The 13,954-nt window shown below is 43.9% G+C and overlaps 1 protein-coding gene across 9 annotated transcripts in view; it reads left to right on the top strand.

Moving 5' to 3' along the window:
• Positions 1-13,954, top strand: part of LOC147106116 (voltage-dependent calcium channel subunit alpha-2/delta-4-like) — an 888,222-nt gene that overhangs the window by 750,558 nt on the left and 123,710 nt on the right. For 7 of the 9 annotated variants that reach the window (XM_086008903.1, XM_086008899.1, XM_086008905.1 and 4 more), the window contains 4 exons: positions 3,049-3,101; positions 10,812-10,867; positions 11,722-11,742; positions 12,599-12,716. In XM_086008903.1, coding sequence (XP_085865029.1) covers positions 3,049-3,101; positions 10,812-10,867; positions 11,722-11,742; positions 12,599-12,716 — 248 coding nt within the window. Of the gene's footprint in view, positions 1-3,048; positions 3,102-4,256; positions 4,300-10,811; positions 10,868-11,721; positions 11,743-12,598; positions 12,717-13,954 lie in introns of those variants that run through there. The other 2 variants (XR_015081361.1, XM_086008902.1) reach the window with 2 other exon arrangements.

The following is a 13,954-nucleotide window of genomic DNA, read 5'->3' as shown; positions in this document are numbered from 1 at the left end:
GTTCTAGACTCCCCAGCCAGGGGAAACATCCTTCCTGTATCTACCCTATCAAGCCCTGTAAGAATTTTGAATGTTTCAATGAGATCACCTCTCATTCTTCTAAATTCTAGAGAATATAGGCCTAGTCTACTCAAGTTGTCCTCATAGGACAATCCCCCCATCCCAGGAACCAGTCTGGTGAACCTTCATTGCACTCCCTCTATGGCAAGTATATCTTTCCTTAGGTAAGGAGACCAAACTGTACACAATACTCCAGGTGTGATCTCACCAGGGCCCTATAAAATTGCAGTAAGACATCTTTACTCTTATACTCAAATCCTCTTGTAATAAAGGCCAACATACCATTTGCTTTTCTAATTGCTTGCTATACCTGCATGTTAACTTTCAGTGATTCGTGTACAAGGGCACCCAGGTTCCTCTGAACACCAGCATTTCCCAATCTCTCACCATTGTTCTATTATTCCCACCAATGTGGATAACTTCACATTTCTCCACATTATATTCCATTTGCCATGTTCTTGCCCGCTCACATAGCCTGTCTATATCCCCTTGAAGCCTCCTTGCATCCTCCTCACAACTTACATTTCCACCCAGCTTTGTATCATCAGCAAACTTGGATACATTACATTTAGTTTCCTCATCCAAATCATTGATGTAGATTGTGAATAGCTGAGGCCCAAATACTGATCCTTGCGGTACCCCACTAGTTACAGCCTGCTAACCCAAAAATGACCCGTTTATTCCTACTCTCTGTTTTCTGTCCATTAACCAATCCTCAATCCATGCTAGTATATTACCCCCAATCCCATGAGCCCTAATTTTGTTTAATAACCTCTTGTGTGGCACCTTATTGAATGCCTTCTGAAAATCCAAATACACCACATCCACTGGATCCCCCTTATCTATTCTGCTAGTTACAACCTCAAAACATTCTAACAGATTTGTCAAACATGATTTCCCCTTCATAAATCCGTGTTGACTCTGCCCAACCCTATTATTATTTTCTAAGTGCCCTGTTACCACTTCCGTAATAATAGATTCTAGCATTTTCCCTACTACTGATGTCAGGCTAACTGATCTGTAGTTCACTGTTTTCACTCTCCCTCCTTTCTCAAATAGTGGGGTTACATTTGCTACCTTCCAATCCCCGGAAACCGTTCTAGAATCTATGGAATTTTGGAAAATGACAACCAATGCATCCACTATCTCTATAGCCACCTCTTTCAAAACCCTAGGATGTAGGCCATCAGGTTCAGGGGATTTATCAGCTTTCGGCCCCAGGAATCAATCCAGTGAACCTTCGTTGCATCCCCTCTAAGGCAAGTATATCCTTTCTTAGGTAAGGAGACCAAAACTGTACACAGTACTCCAGGTGTGGTCTCACCAAAATCCCTATATAATTGCAGCAAGACTTTCTTCCTCTTATAATGCAATCCCCTTGCAATAAAGGTGAATATATAATTTGCCTTCCTGGTTGCTTATGTACCTGCATGTTAACTTTCTGTGATTTGTATACAAGGACACCCAAATCCCTCTGAATCCCAACATTTACTAGTCTCTCACCTTTTTAAGAAATATTCTGCTATTCCATTCTTCCCTACAAAGTGGATAATTTCATACTTCCCCACATTATACTCCATCTGCCACCATTTTGCCCAATCAATATATACCTTTGCAGCCTCTTTACATCCTCCTCACAGATTACTTTGCCACCTAGCTTTGTATCATCAGCAAACTTGGATATATGACACTCTGTCTGCTCATCTAAGTCATTAATATAGATTGTAAATAGCTGATGAGTTGTTCTTTCTTATGTAGTTTATTTGGGGGACATGCCCAGGACATCATGGAGTAGAGGCCAGCTCAGATGACCTGCAGTCATCCTGGATGACTTACAGGGGGGAAAAATTTGGTTGCTTTGCGCCTCCCGTTAACAAAGCAACTAGCGCCCGGGCGCAGCGCCGCTAATGTCTCCCGCAAAATTCAGCGGGAGGTTAGCGGCAGCAGTAGCCGGTAGCGCCCCGTGGTGCTGCGCCTCCGATGATGACATCATCGCCGCACGCAGCACCCCGCTCGCGCCCCGGTCGCAAACTTGGCTTGCGACCCCTGACCTACCACCAGACGCTATGTCTGACAGGGTCAGGGGGGCATTTTTGCGGCCGGGGCGGCAATAATTAAAGGGCAGGTGCCAGGCGGCCATTTTTTGGGGGGGGCTGCCTGCCAGCACCTGCCCCCTCTGGCCTCCTCCTGTGGGGTGCCGGCCGCAATCCATCAACCCGGCACTCCTCTTGAGTGTCAGGTTCTTTTGCCGTCACTCTGCTCCCTGGTGAGCCAGCAGGGCCCCAGTGCCCCTCCCCTTTAATCAGGAGAGGGAGGCCTGCAGTACCACGGCGCTACGTGGCAGCGCGTGTGGCGCTGCTGCACGTAGCGCCGTAATATTCCATGGGAGCGCTTCAAGAGGGAGGGGAGCGCTTCCAGTAGCGCCCCACCTCCTGCTTGGGGCGCTACCATTCAATTTCGGGCGTGGGGGGATGCTAACTTTTTCGGGGCGCTAAAAGTAGCTAAAAGGGGGCACAAACCAATTTCCCCCCACATCCCCCCAAGACTCTAGACTACAGCCATCAATAGAAGAATGTTTTATTGGAGTAAATTAGATTTTACAGATTCACTCGTTCCTGACAGTTTTGCTATGTTTTGAAGGTTTCTAAATTAGTTATTAGGGTAAATTCAGTGCTCCTGCATTCCCAGCAGGAACTGCAAATGAAGGACGCACGTGTTGGACAATGGGGGATTACAGTGAGCACAGCTTCTCTACTGGGAACAAAGAATCTGCACTATTATTTCATTCGCTTTCAGATTCAGTTTTGGATACTGCCCGCATAAAACAATTGAAGGAGCCTTTCAGCAGAATTGTGGCTTTATAGTTAGTTCACTTCTATTAACACTATCTCTTAAATCCATCCACAGTGGTTTTACAGCTAAAGTAATTTTATAGACAGAGGAAATTGTTTAGTAGCAGTCTAATTTCTTCTTTGATTCCTTCTTTAGCCGCTCTACGTTTTCCTTGCTGCTCTGAAGTGGCTCCTCAGCAACTTATTCATGTACGTACACATTATACTAAAACCTGACATGAGTATGGTACATGTTTCAGAAGCAGGTTTCTCTGCTATGTATTCCACTATGTATAAAAACATCAAACTTAACTTCCACAGGTTTAAAAGGGGCACTTTTCGTTAAAAATTATTTGTTAAACACTTTTAAAATTTGTTTGCAAATGGAACATGCAACAGCAGAATGATGTAAATTCTGCCAAGGCACATCATTATATTAATTTCATGTAATGTCATCATGACTATAGTGATGCACAGTCCTTTTCAGTTTTCTTCTGCCCTGTGCATAAAAATTTATCAAACATTTTATTAATGTTATGATGTTCCTGTAGAAATTTTTGTTATTCATATGGGGCACATATCCACTTGAGACAGATCATCATAGACATTTCTGGGAGTACACGTGTATTAGTCAAAGCTTATCAGCAGGTTTCTGCAGTGAGCTCCTGATCCATTGAAGTGTTAACTTAAAAAGATATGGTTTTACAAAATTAATTAAGCACGAAGCATTGCAAAGCCTTTGATTTTGTGCATGTTTGACAATTTCTTATACATTATTGCTGACTTTCTGAGTCCTAACTCTTTACCCCCAAGCAAAAGGGCAATGAAGTAGAAGTGGACACTAAGGAGAGCTAAGACTTCCTTCAGCCATGCATATAAATAGTTAGACTTTTGGAAATCTAAGTATACAATGTTGAAGAGTTTGCCACAGTCGACTTGCGGTGTCACTTCCTCAAAGAAATCAAAGAGGTTGGTCAGGCATGAACCTCCCTTCTAAATCTGTGTTGACTGTTCATTAGGCAGTTGTACGGATAATCTTAAAGTTTATTCCTGATAATTGATTCCATTATTTTAAATGGAATTGAAATAAGACTAATAGATCTGTGATTGTCTTTGTCTATTTTGTCTCTTTTTAATGGGCACCACATAACCAGTTTCCTCTTTTATTGGTACCTTTCCAGTGTCCATTGACTCCATCATAATGATTGTCAATGCCTCACAGATCTTCTCTCTAGTCTCTCTTAACACTCTGGGATAAATAACATCTAACCCTGAGGATTTATTTGTTTTAAGCCCTTTCAGCTTGTCTAAGACTTCCATCTCCTTTATAACAAAGCCTTGAATTTTGCCTTTGTATTTTTTTAGGGGAGGGGCCACGTTGCTTGTGTCTTCCCTGTGAATTCTTTGAGTAAGCAATCAATCAGAATATTTACTGTTTAATGCTGATCCTCAATTTCAATCCCACTTGCATCTTTTAATGATCTCACCTCTTCTTGGATAGTCATCTTGCTATGGTAGTACTAACAATCAGACTCCTAACAAATAAATATAAATATCATTTTATTGCTCACCATCAACTCTTGGCAATGATGACTTGTGTGGACAGCCCACAAGTGGAGGACGTTGGTGCGCCAATCAATTGTACCAAGCATTGGTAGAATGTTTGTGCAATACTTACTCTGTAGGATGAGTTTTAAATTTAAGAGGCATTGATAGATATAGGTGAGGAAGTTCCCTACAGGGAAGGAAAAATATCAGTTGGCTGACACATTTCCTGTTGTTGGTTAGAGAACAGCATTAGAAGAAGCTTGGAAACAAAGCACATATTATTCAGTGTATATACCACCTGAACTCTTTATTAGTAACTCATTCCTGGGTATCCACTATTCTATGTATAAACTATCTAAACCACTTGATAACATTCCAGCCATTAACTCAGTCTTAAATATCCATTACTTCGATATATAAATTATTGCAACCCTTGATTACATTCCAGCCGTATCTGACTCCCAAGCATTCATTATCCTACATACAAATCATCCAAACTTTTGATTAGATTCCAGTTTGTAGCTCATGTCTGGATATTCATTAATAGATATTAGAAACATAGAAGATAGGAGCAGGAGTAGGCCATTCGGCCCCTCAAGCCTGTTCTACCATTTAATGAGATCATGGCTGATCATCCAAATTCAGTACCCTGTCCCTGCTTTCTCCCCATATCTATTGACCCCTTTAGTCTTAAGAAATATATCTAACTCCTTCTTGAATATATTTAATGAATTGGCCTCAACGGCCTTCTGTGGTAGAGAATTCCACAGGTTCACCACTCTCTGGGTGAAGAAATTCCTCCTCATCTCAGTCCTAAATGGCCTACCCCTTATCCTTAGACTGTGACCCCTGGTTCTGGACTCCCCCGCCATCGGGAACATCCTTCCTGCATCTAGTCTGTCTAGTCCTGTTAGAATTTTATAAGTTTCAATGAGATCCTTTCTCATTCTTCTAAACTCTAGCAAATACAAGCCCAATCGACCCAATCTCTCTTCATACGTCATTCCTGCCATCCCAGGTATCAGTCTGGTGAATCTTCGCTGCACTCCCTCCATGGCAAGAACATCCTTCCTCAGATAAGGCGACCAAATCTGCACACAATACTCAAGGTGTGGTCTCACCAAGGCCCTGTACAACTGCAGCAAGACATCCTTGCTCCTGTACTCGAATCCTCTCGCTATGAAGGCCAACATACTATTTGCCTTCTTAACCGCCTGCTGCACCTGCATGCTTACCTTCAGCGACTGGTGCACAAGGACATCCAGGTCTCGTTGCACTTCCCCTTTTCCCAATCTATTGCCATTCAGATAATAATCTGCCTTCCTGTTTTTGCCACCAAAGTGGATAACCTTGCATTTATCCACATTATACTGTATCTGCCCAATTACCCAACCTGTCCAAATCATACTGGAGTTTCTCTGCATCCTCCTCACAGCACACACGCCCACCCAGCTTTGTGTCATCTGCAAACTTGGAGATATTACATCTAGTTCCCTCGTCTAGATCATTAACATATATTGTGAATAACTGGGGTCCTAGCGCCGATCCCTGCGGTACCCCACTAGTCACTGCCTGCCACTCGGAAAAAGACCTGTTTATTCCAACTCTTTGCTTCCTGTCTGCCAACCAGTCCTCTATCCAAGTCAGTACCTTACCCCCATCCCATGTGCTTTAACTTTGCACGCTAATCTCTTATGCGGGACCTTATCGAAAGCCTTCTGAAAGTCCAAATACACCACATTCACTGGCTCTCCCTTATCTATTCTACCAGTTACATCCTCAAAAAATTCCAGTAGATTAGTCAAGCATGATTTACCTTTTGTAAATCCATGTTGACTTTGTCCGATCCTGTCACTGTTTTCCAAGTGCTCTGCTATTACATCTGTTATAATGGACTCTACCGATGTCAGGCTTACCGGTCTATAATTCCCCATTTTCTCTCTACCACCTTTTTTATACAGTGGGTTTACATTAGCTACCCTCCAATCCATGGGAACTGTTCCAGAGTCTATAGAATTTTGGAAGATGACCAGCAATGATCTACTATTTCTAGGGCCACTTCCTTAAGTACCCTAGGATGTAGATTATCAGGCCCTGGGGATTTATCGGCCTTCAATCCCGTCAATTTCCCTAACACCATTTCCCTACAAATACTGATTTCATTCAGTTCCTCCCTCTCATTAGACCCTATGTTCCCTGACATCTCAGGGAGGTTATTTGTGTCCTCCGTTGTGAAGACAGAACCAAAGTATGTATTTAATTGGTCTGCCATTTCTTTGTTCCCCATTATAAATTCCCCTGATTCTGACTGCAAGGGACCTACGCTTGACTTCACCAATCTTTTTCTCTTCACATATCTATAGAAGCTTTTACAGTCAGTTTTTATGTTCCCTGAAAGCTTACTCTCATACTCTATTTTCCCCCTCTTAATTAATCCCTTTGTCCTCCTTTGCTGAATCTTAAACTGCTCCCAATCCTCAGGTTTGCTGCTTTTTCTGGCCAATTTATATGTCCTCTCCTTGGATCTTATGCTATCCCTAATTTCCCTTGTTAGCCACGGTTGAGTCACCTTTTTTGTTTTATTTTTATGCCAAACAGGGATGAACAAATTCTGTAGTTCATCCATGCGATCTTTAAATGTTTGCCACTGCTTAACCACCGTCAACCCTTTAAGTAACATTCCCCAATCCATCCTAGCCAACTCGCACCTCATACCATCGTAGTTTCCTTTATTTAAATTCAGGACCCTAGTCTCTGAGTCAAATACTTCACTCTCCATCTTAATGAAGAATTCGATCATATTATGATCGCTCCGCCCCAAGGGGCCTCACACAAGATTGCTAATTAATCCTTTCTCATTACATAATATCCAGTCCAAGATGGCCTGATCTCTAGTTGGTTCCTCGACATATTGGTCCAGGAAACCATCCCATATACACTCTAGGAATTCCTCCTCCACAGTATTGTTACTAATTTGGTTAGCCCAATCTATATGTAGATTAAAGTCACCCATGATAACTGCTGTGCCCTTATTGCATGATCTTCCCAGCCCTAGCATCCCAGGAGCACCCACAGAAGTGCAATTAGAAATATGAGCAGAGACCTTCAATGTTGGGTCTCTGTTCTAAGAGCGCTTTCTACAAACTTGCTGCCAGACTGACGAGAACTTTCATAGCACTGCACCTCAGGCAAGCACACTTTTTGATGCGTGTCTGATGTCACATCAAGCTACACCCCAATTTGTGGATGCAGCATCAGCCACATGTTGTAGAGAGGTCTGGCACAAGAGATTGCACCTGGAAATTGATCCCCCAACACTAATTTTTTGCCTATAAACAACTGCCCCATAAAAAGGGGGCACTGTGAAAAGGTAAAGAGTTATTCTGGCACTTGAGTCAGCAGATTTAGTGAGGCAAACTCTTATTAAAGGGCATTTTATTTGGCTATTTTGTCCTGTTATTCGTGGGCGGACACAGCACAAAATGAAGGAAGAAGTTCCCTTTTGGATCATCCTTTACACGTGCTATGTGGAGGAGGAAGGGAACTGCCACCCTCCTTGGTCTGGCCTACATGTGACTCCAGTTCCACACTATGTAATTGACTCTTAATGCTCTCGGGACAACTAGGAATGGGCAATAAACAGTGGCTTTCCAGTGGTGCCCACATCCTAAGAACAAATATATAAAAAGAGGAGGAGCAGGATCGATGCCTGCAGGTAAGTCTGCGTTGGGGACGAATGGGAGGGGAGTGTGCCCCGGCCGGCAGTGGCCCATGGTATTGTTGTGGAGCCAAGAGGACCAATCCTTCTCCGGGCTCCACATAAACATAAGTTTAAAAAAAAATGTCACCAGCCTCCAGCGGTTCCTTTAAGGACCAAAGGTTAGGCCACTGTAGACCCCAAAAAACTGAGCAGAGAATGCATGCCGCATGCTTCTCCCGGTTTATGCTAAATTTGGGAACGGGATCCAAAAACTGGCATTAGGACCCTGAGTATCATATTAAAGGGATTTAATGCCTGTCTCAGGCAAACGCCCTGGACACTTGGAAGTCATCGGCTGCCAATAGCACACTTCTGGGGGAGGTCAGGCACAAGAGATTACGCCTGGAAATTGGTCTCCCAACGCTAATTTTTCATCCAAAAACAGGCGCCATAAAAAACAATTTCTCTCCCACCAAGTTTTGACATTGTGATGGAGTGCCAAATGAGCTGCTCCCTGTTGATACCATAGAGGGCCTGGTCTCTGGTTGCTGTGTGGTTCCCGTGAAGATGTAACGATGGACAAACAGAAAGTCACATGAACAGTAATGTTCATGTGTACTCATGGCCTGCATCATCTCACTATGATCTGCACGGGAAAGTCCTGAACGTTGACATTTTCAAACACATTGACCAGGATTGGGAGGGACAGAAAGGTTACGGGCCAGATTTTCAGTGTGCCGTGAGGCGGGCTTTCAGGCATGCGGGCAAAAATCCCGAATTCGGGGGTCCCGACACCATCCTGCCCAAAACCCGCATGCATGTAAGTTTCAAGGGAGGTGGGTACCCGCCCCGCACTGGGACCCGCCGACCCGAGGCGGGAAGGGATTAGTGCCAATTAACTGCCTGTTAACAGGTAGTTAACAGGCAGTTTTTAGCCTAATCCCTATTTTGAGGGGTGTCGTATGGGATTCCCGACGGCTCCAAACCACACCAGATTAGAGCAGGCGGGCCGTCGGGTTGAAGGACTTGGAGGGGTCGCGATGTCGGTGTTCAGGTGAGTGATGGGTGCAGAGTGCAAAGGTAAGTGTGTTTGGTGTGTCTAAAGTGTGTAAAGAAGTTTTACTTACCTGTACTTACCTTAACAGCCTTTCTTCCTCTAGGCTGTGGGAGTCCATCACTCAGCCGGAACTGAAAGCTGAATGGCTGCGATCTGTCAAAAGTGACAGCCTTCAGCTTTCAGTGTCGGTGACAGTTCTAACTGAGTCTGCGTAGAAGGACTCAGGTTAGAAGTCAGACTGTCAGTGCTTGACAGCTTCAAACAGCTGTGAAACACTGATATTTCATCTGTCAGAAACTCTTGACAGATGAAATTTCAGTCTGTGATGTCACCTGTTGCCATGTGGCCCTTAATTGGCCTGCTGAGCCCGCTGGGCAGGCTCAACAAGGTCAATCAAGGGAAAATCACGTCGATTGGCCGGACGTCGATGGAGTTAGGACTAAAACCTGAAAGTTGTAGTCCCGCCTCCTTCCCGACAACTTAAGGAAAATCCAGCCCTACATATTTGCATTGATTTATGGAGTTTCTGTGGCCTGTAACCAGTGGGTGTTTCCTAAGTGAGAAGGAGACTGTATCATGCTTACAAAAGGTTACTTAATTGAGCAATAAACAGTGAATCACTTGGCTTTAGTCACAGGGCAAACGGACAATTTTCCATCGATGTAAACATCCACACTTACTTTCCTCCTCCTAGTGAGGTAACTAACTTTTTTTTGGCACTGCAGGCATGTCCTTGGCAGGATGTTGGTATAGCTGGTGCTACTGAAGGTCTCAGCCACTGCTTGCCATGCCCTGCAAGCCACTGCCTTCAAGATCTTTCTTCCATGATAGGGAAACAGTCCTTTTCCCCACTTGCTGCAGCTGCTGCTCAATTACATCATCATCAAAGCAGGATGCCCATATGTAACCCTCCCTCTTTTCTGGCATTTGATACTGCTTTCCCACTTCTTCCTCCTTGGCACTGCCAATTGTAAAACTATATCTTGGCAGAAATAAGTTCACAGAAGCACTCCAGAATATTTCTTTGCAGTTTGTGAACTTGAAAAATGTTCACACAGCTTCCAAAATGTTCAACCAGACTCACACTTTCCTCCTCAGGCTTTCCCAAGGCACATCTTCCTCTTTAAGCATGCACAGCCTTTTAAGGCTTGCAACTCTGCCTTTATTTCCTGGACCATCTTTGCTGTTCACAATAGGAGGCTACAGTGCCTGCCCATGTAACATCCAAGAGATGCAAATAAGGCTGAAGACAAAATCCAGGTACACAGTACTGATGTCAAGCACAAGGCTATTTTTGTGTGCTGCCAGCGCATTGCACTCATGGGCCTCAGAAAAATCAGGCCAATTTAGTTTAGGTCTCTTGTAACTGACAAGTACATTCTTTGGTGCCAATAAAAGGGAGATTGTCATTGTTTGGGAAAGGGAAAGAGCCCAGAAGAGCCTCATATAATTTCTATCAAGCTGATAACATGTACTGATGACATGACTTTTGTTGCAACACAGTGGAATTTGTCCCTTGAGTAATGTTGTTGTATCCTAATTCTGTTGGATATCTGTGGAATTAAGCTTGTATAACATCTCTTCAGGGACAATAACGTCTCTTTAAATGTTGCAGATTTTTGATTGAATTCAACTTCTGTGGTCTGTGGAATGTGGACAATGTGGTGAATGGTAAGTGAAAGATGTTATGTATGTGTAAGGTTATGATGCTTTTTATGTACTCCATATATTGTAAGCATTGTGACTTAACTCAGACCATTGGAGTCTGCTGTAGTTTGAACATACCTGATATTTGTGACTACAATGCCCAAACTGCCTGTTATATACTGGTATTATGGTCCTTTTGATCACCTGATATATCTCTTACGATACCAATGACAAGCCAGCTGCCCTTTATAGGCATTTACCTATCATCAAGCCTTTGTTAGACTGACAAGCAAATCGCCACAGTAAAAAGGATCCATCAATTGGTAATGGAACACTTCTGAGAATGGTTGTAGAGGAGTTGGCATCCTGGAGTGTTCCGCCATTCTATCTGGAGGAGGTTACGTGTTCAAAAAGAAAAGAAAGGATGAAATAGATTTTTAAAAACTCCACACTTGTAGAGCAAGACAGACAATTTGAACCCCAGGAAAAACAGGAGTTGAAGCACTGATGTTCAACCTTGGTTATTTTGAATATTTATATGAAACAAACTGGAGAGACAATAATGCTGAAGCAAAGAATAAACTGAGCCAAAAATTACTTATAAATGTATAAGAACATAAATAAGATTATCTCATCTATATTCTGCAAGAGCACCAGTTCCTGGGTGTGTCTTCCTGATGCCCTCAGACACAGAATCCTTTTTCAGGCCTCTGACTGGCATTCTGTTTATCATTTTAATTCTAATTCTGTTGTCTCTGTCTCTCTCACACATATTTTCTCCATGAATCATTACCATCCGCTTTATCACCCATCATCTGACTGTGATCATCATATGACCTGCTGTCTTCTCTTGTTAACATGTCATTTGACCCGCTCAGCCAAGACAGTCTTCCATTTTGGTAAGTGACTGTACATTCAACCTCTGCAAGGTCATCCTCATCCATATTGCTTTACAATAACTAATCAAACTGTTCTCATTAAGTGGAAATCAATGAAATTCTGATTAAATTACATGAATGTGGAATACCCCATAAATATTGAGTGTTAATGAGTTCTATAATACTTCTTCAGGAGGGTAACATAACCCATATTTTAACAATTCCCACTAATTGATTGGTACAATTTGCATCTTATCTTTTAAAAAGCTGATACTTCTTTTAGTGGTGGCTTTGAGAGGAGAATTTTAACTCCCAAGGACGGGTAGTTTGGGGGCAGTTGTGAAGCAAAATAATTTAAAATCTCAAACCCGACCCTAAATCTCCTCCAACCCTCCCACCTCCAGTTTTAATGGAGGCGGGTTGGAGGGCGGATGACCAATCTGCTCTCAGGAAGCAGGTCGGTCAGTAAAAGCTTTTAAGGAGGCTACATGCCTCCATTTTAACAGGAATTTAATTTTCAGACCATGGAAGGAAACCCAGCAGGTGAAAGGAGGCAGGAAGGGTTGGATCCATGATGTAAGTGCATTTATAGCACTGCTTTTGGGCCAGGAGGAGCAGGAGTGTTTCATCCAAGCCCAACAAGCGTACCTCTTTACAGACCCAACAATCTCCGTCTCCTCCCACCCCTCCATCTCTGACTCCCCCCATCTGATCTCCGACTCCTCCCACCCACCCATCTTTGACTCCTCCACCCACCCATCGCAAAAATGATCGTGCCCGAATTTCTAATCCCTTATATTTTTTTAAAAGAATGATTTGGTATGAATTTCATCCTGAACGTTTCAGTCTTGTGTTTATGCTGCTTTAACTGTCACAGGTCACAAGCAGCGGAAAGTGGACCTCTTCCAGCCCTGCAACACTGAGTACCCAGCATTTGTGTATGAGCCCACGATCAAAGAAACAAACGGATTTGTCGAATGTGGAGACTGTCAGAAGTAAGGAAGCTCTTTCACTGCCTTGTATAGATTTGCAGTTGGACTGTAGTACATGCAGCTCATTAGTGGGGAAGGGAGGAGAAGGATAAAATTATAGAATCATAGAATGGTTACAGCACAGAAGGAGGCCATTCAGCCCGTCGAGCCCGTGCCGGAGGATAGGAACATAGGAATGTAAAAGGACGCGAAGAGACCATTTCACTCCATCTGCTCAGTCCAATGTTTGAAAAATAGCATAAATTAATCTATCTGTCATACCCCTGAATCACTTTGTCTGCCAAAATGTTGACTTGAGATGTTAGTGTTCTGATTTCTGCAGTTCACACTAAAACAAATCGTGTTTATTTTTTTCTCTTGTGATGTAAATCATTAACTTAATTCACCCCCTTCCCTTTGTACTACACCCTTCCCTTTTTTCTAAAGATGAGGCTGTTTATGTATTTTTAAGCTATTGTTGAATTAATAGTGCTTGTTGAAGTGTTCTGGCAAATGTAGACATTTCCCCATTTTACTTCCAGTTTCAGCGTTGAGCACGTCCAAGTCATTTGATGCACATGTAATGCTCTATCTACAGTTTGCTGAACCCTAATCTCAGAAGGGAGCCCGGTGTGACATTTCCATTACCAGCCATCCTGTGATGTAGGGCTGGATTTTAAGGAGGAGGGCGGGCTGGGGGCTGGGAGGCTCTGAGGCAGTTGGGAAACCGGGAGGCAGGGTTTCCTGCAGGCCCTGCCGACTTTAACGGCAGGGCCTGATTTGCATGCGAGGCCTCGGTTTCCCGCCTGCAGCCAACACTAGGCTGCATAGAAGAGGGAGAGAGGGATCGGGGATTGGCCTAGACTGTTTAAAAGATCCCCACACCCCTCCCCCACAGTACATTTCCTACTCCCCTACCCCCATGATCTTGTTGAATAGCAGAGCAGGCTCGAAGAACTGAATGGCCTACACCTGCTCCTATTTCTTACGTTCTTATGATCGGGGGGGAGGGGGCGTCGCCAGGGATCAGATCGGGCCGGGCCGTTAAAAGGATCGGGGTGGAGGGGAAGGTCAGGCAGACGATCGGGGTGAAGGGGAGGGAGGATCGGGGCTGGATGATCGAGGTGGAGAAGGGAAGATCATGGCTGGCCTCAGCATCATCGTTGGGGGGGGGGTAAGCCTGGGGGGGCAATCGGAGGCCTCGTGGGGGGGTCTACGATCGCGGGAGGTTGGTTAGGTAGGGATAAAGGCACTTACCTCCT

The sequence above is a fragment of the Somniosus microcephalus genome, chromosome 16 (genome assembly GCF_052327205.1).
Source record: "Somniosus microcephalus isolate GS21.2 chromosome 16, FLI_Smic_1.0, whole genome shotgun sequence".
In the NCBI taxonomy this organism is placed as follows: Eukaryota; Metazoa; Chordata; class Chondrichthyes; order Squaliformes; family Somniosidae; genus Somniosus; species Somniosus microcephalus.
This window is presented reverse-complemented; position numbering and strand designations above follow the sequence as displayed.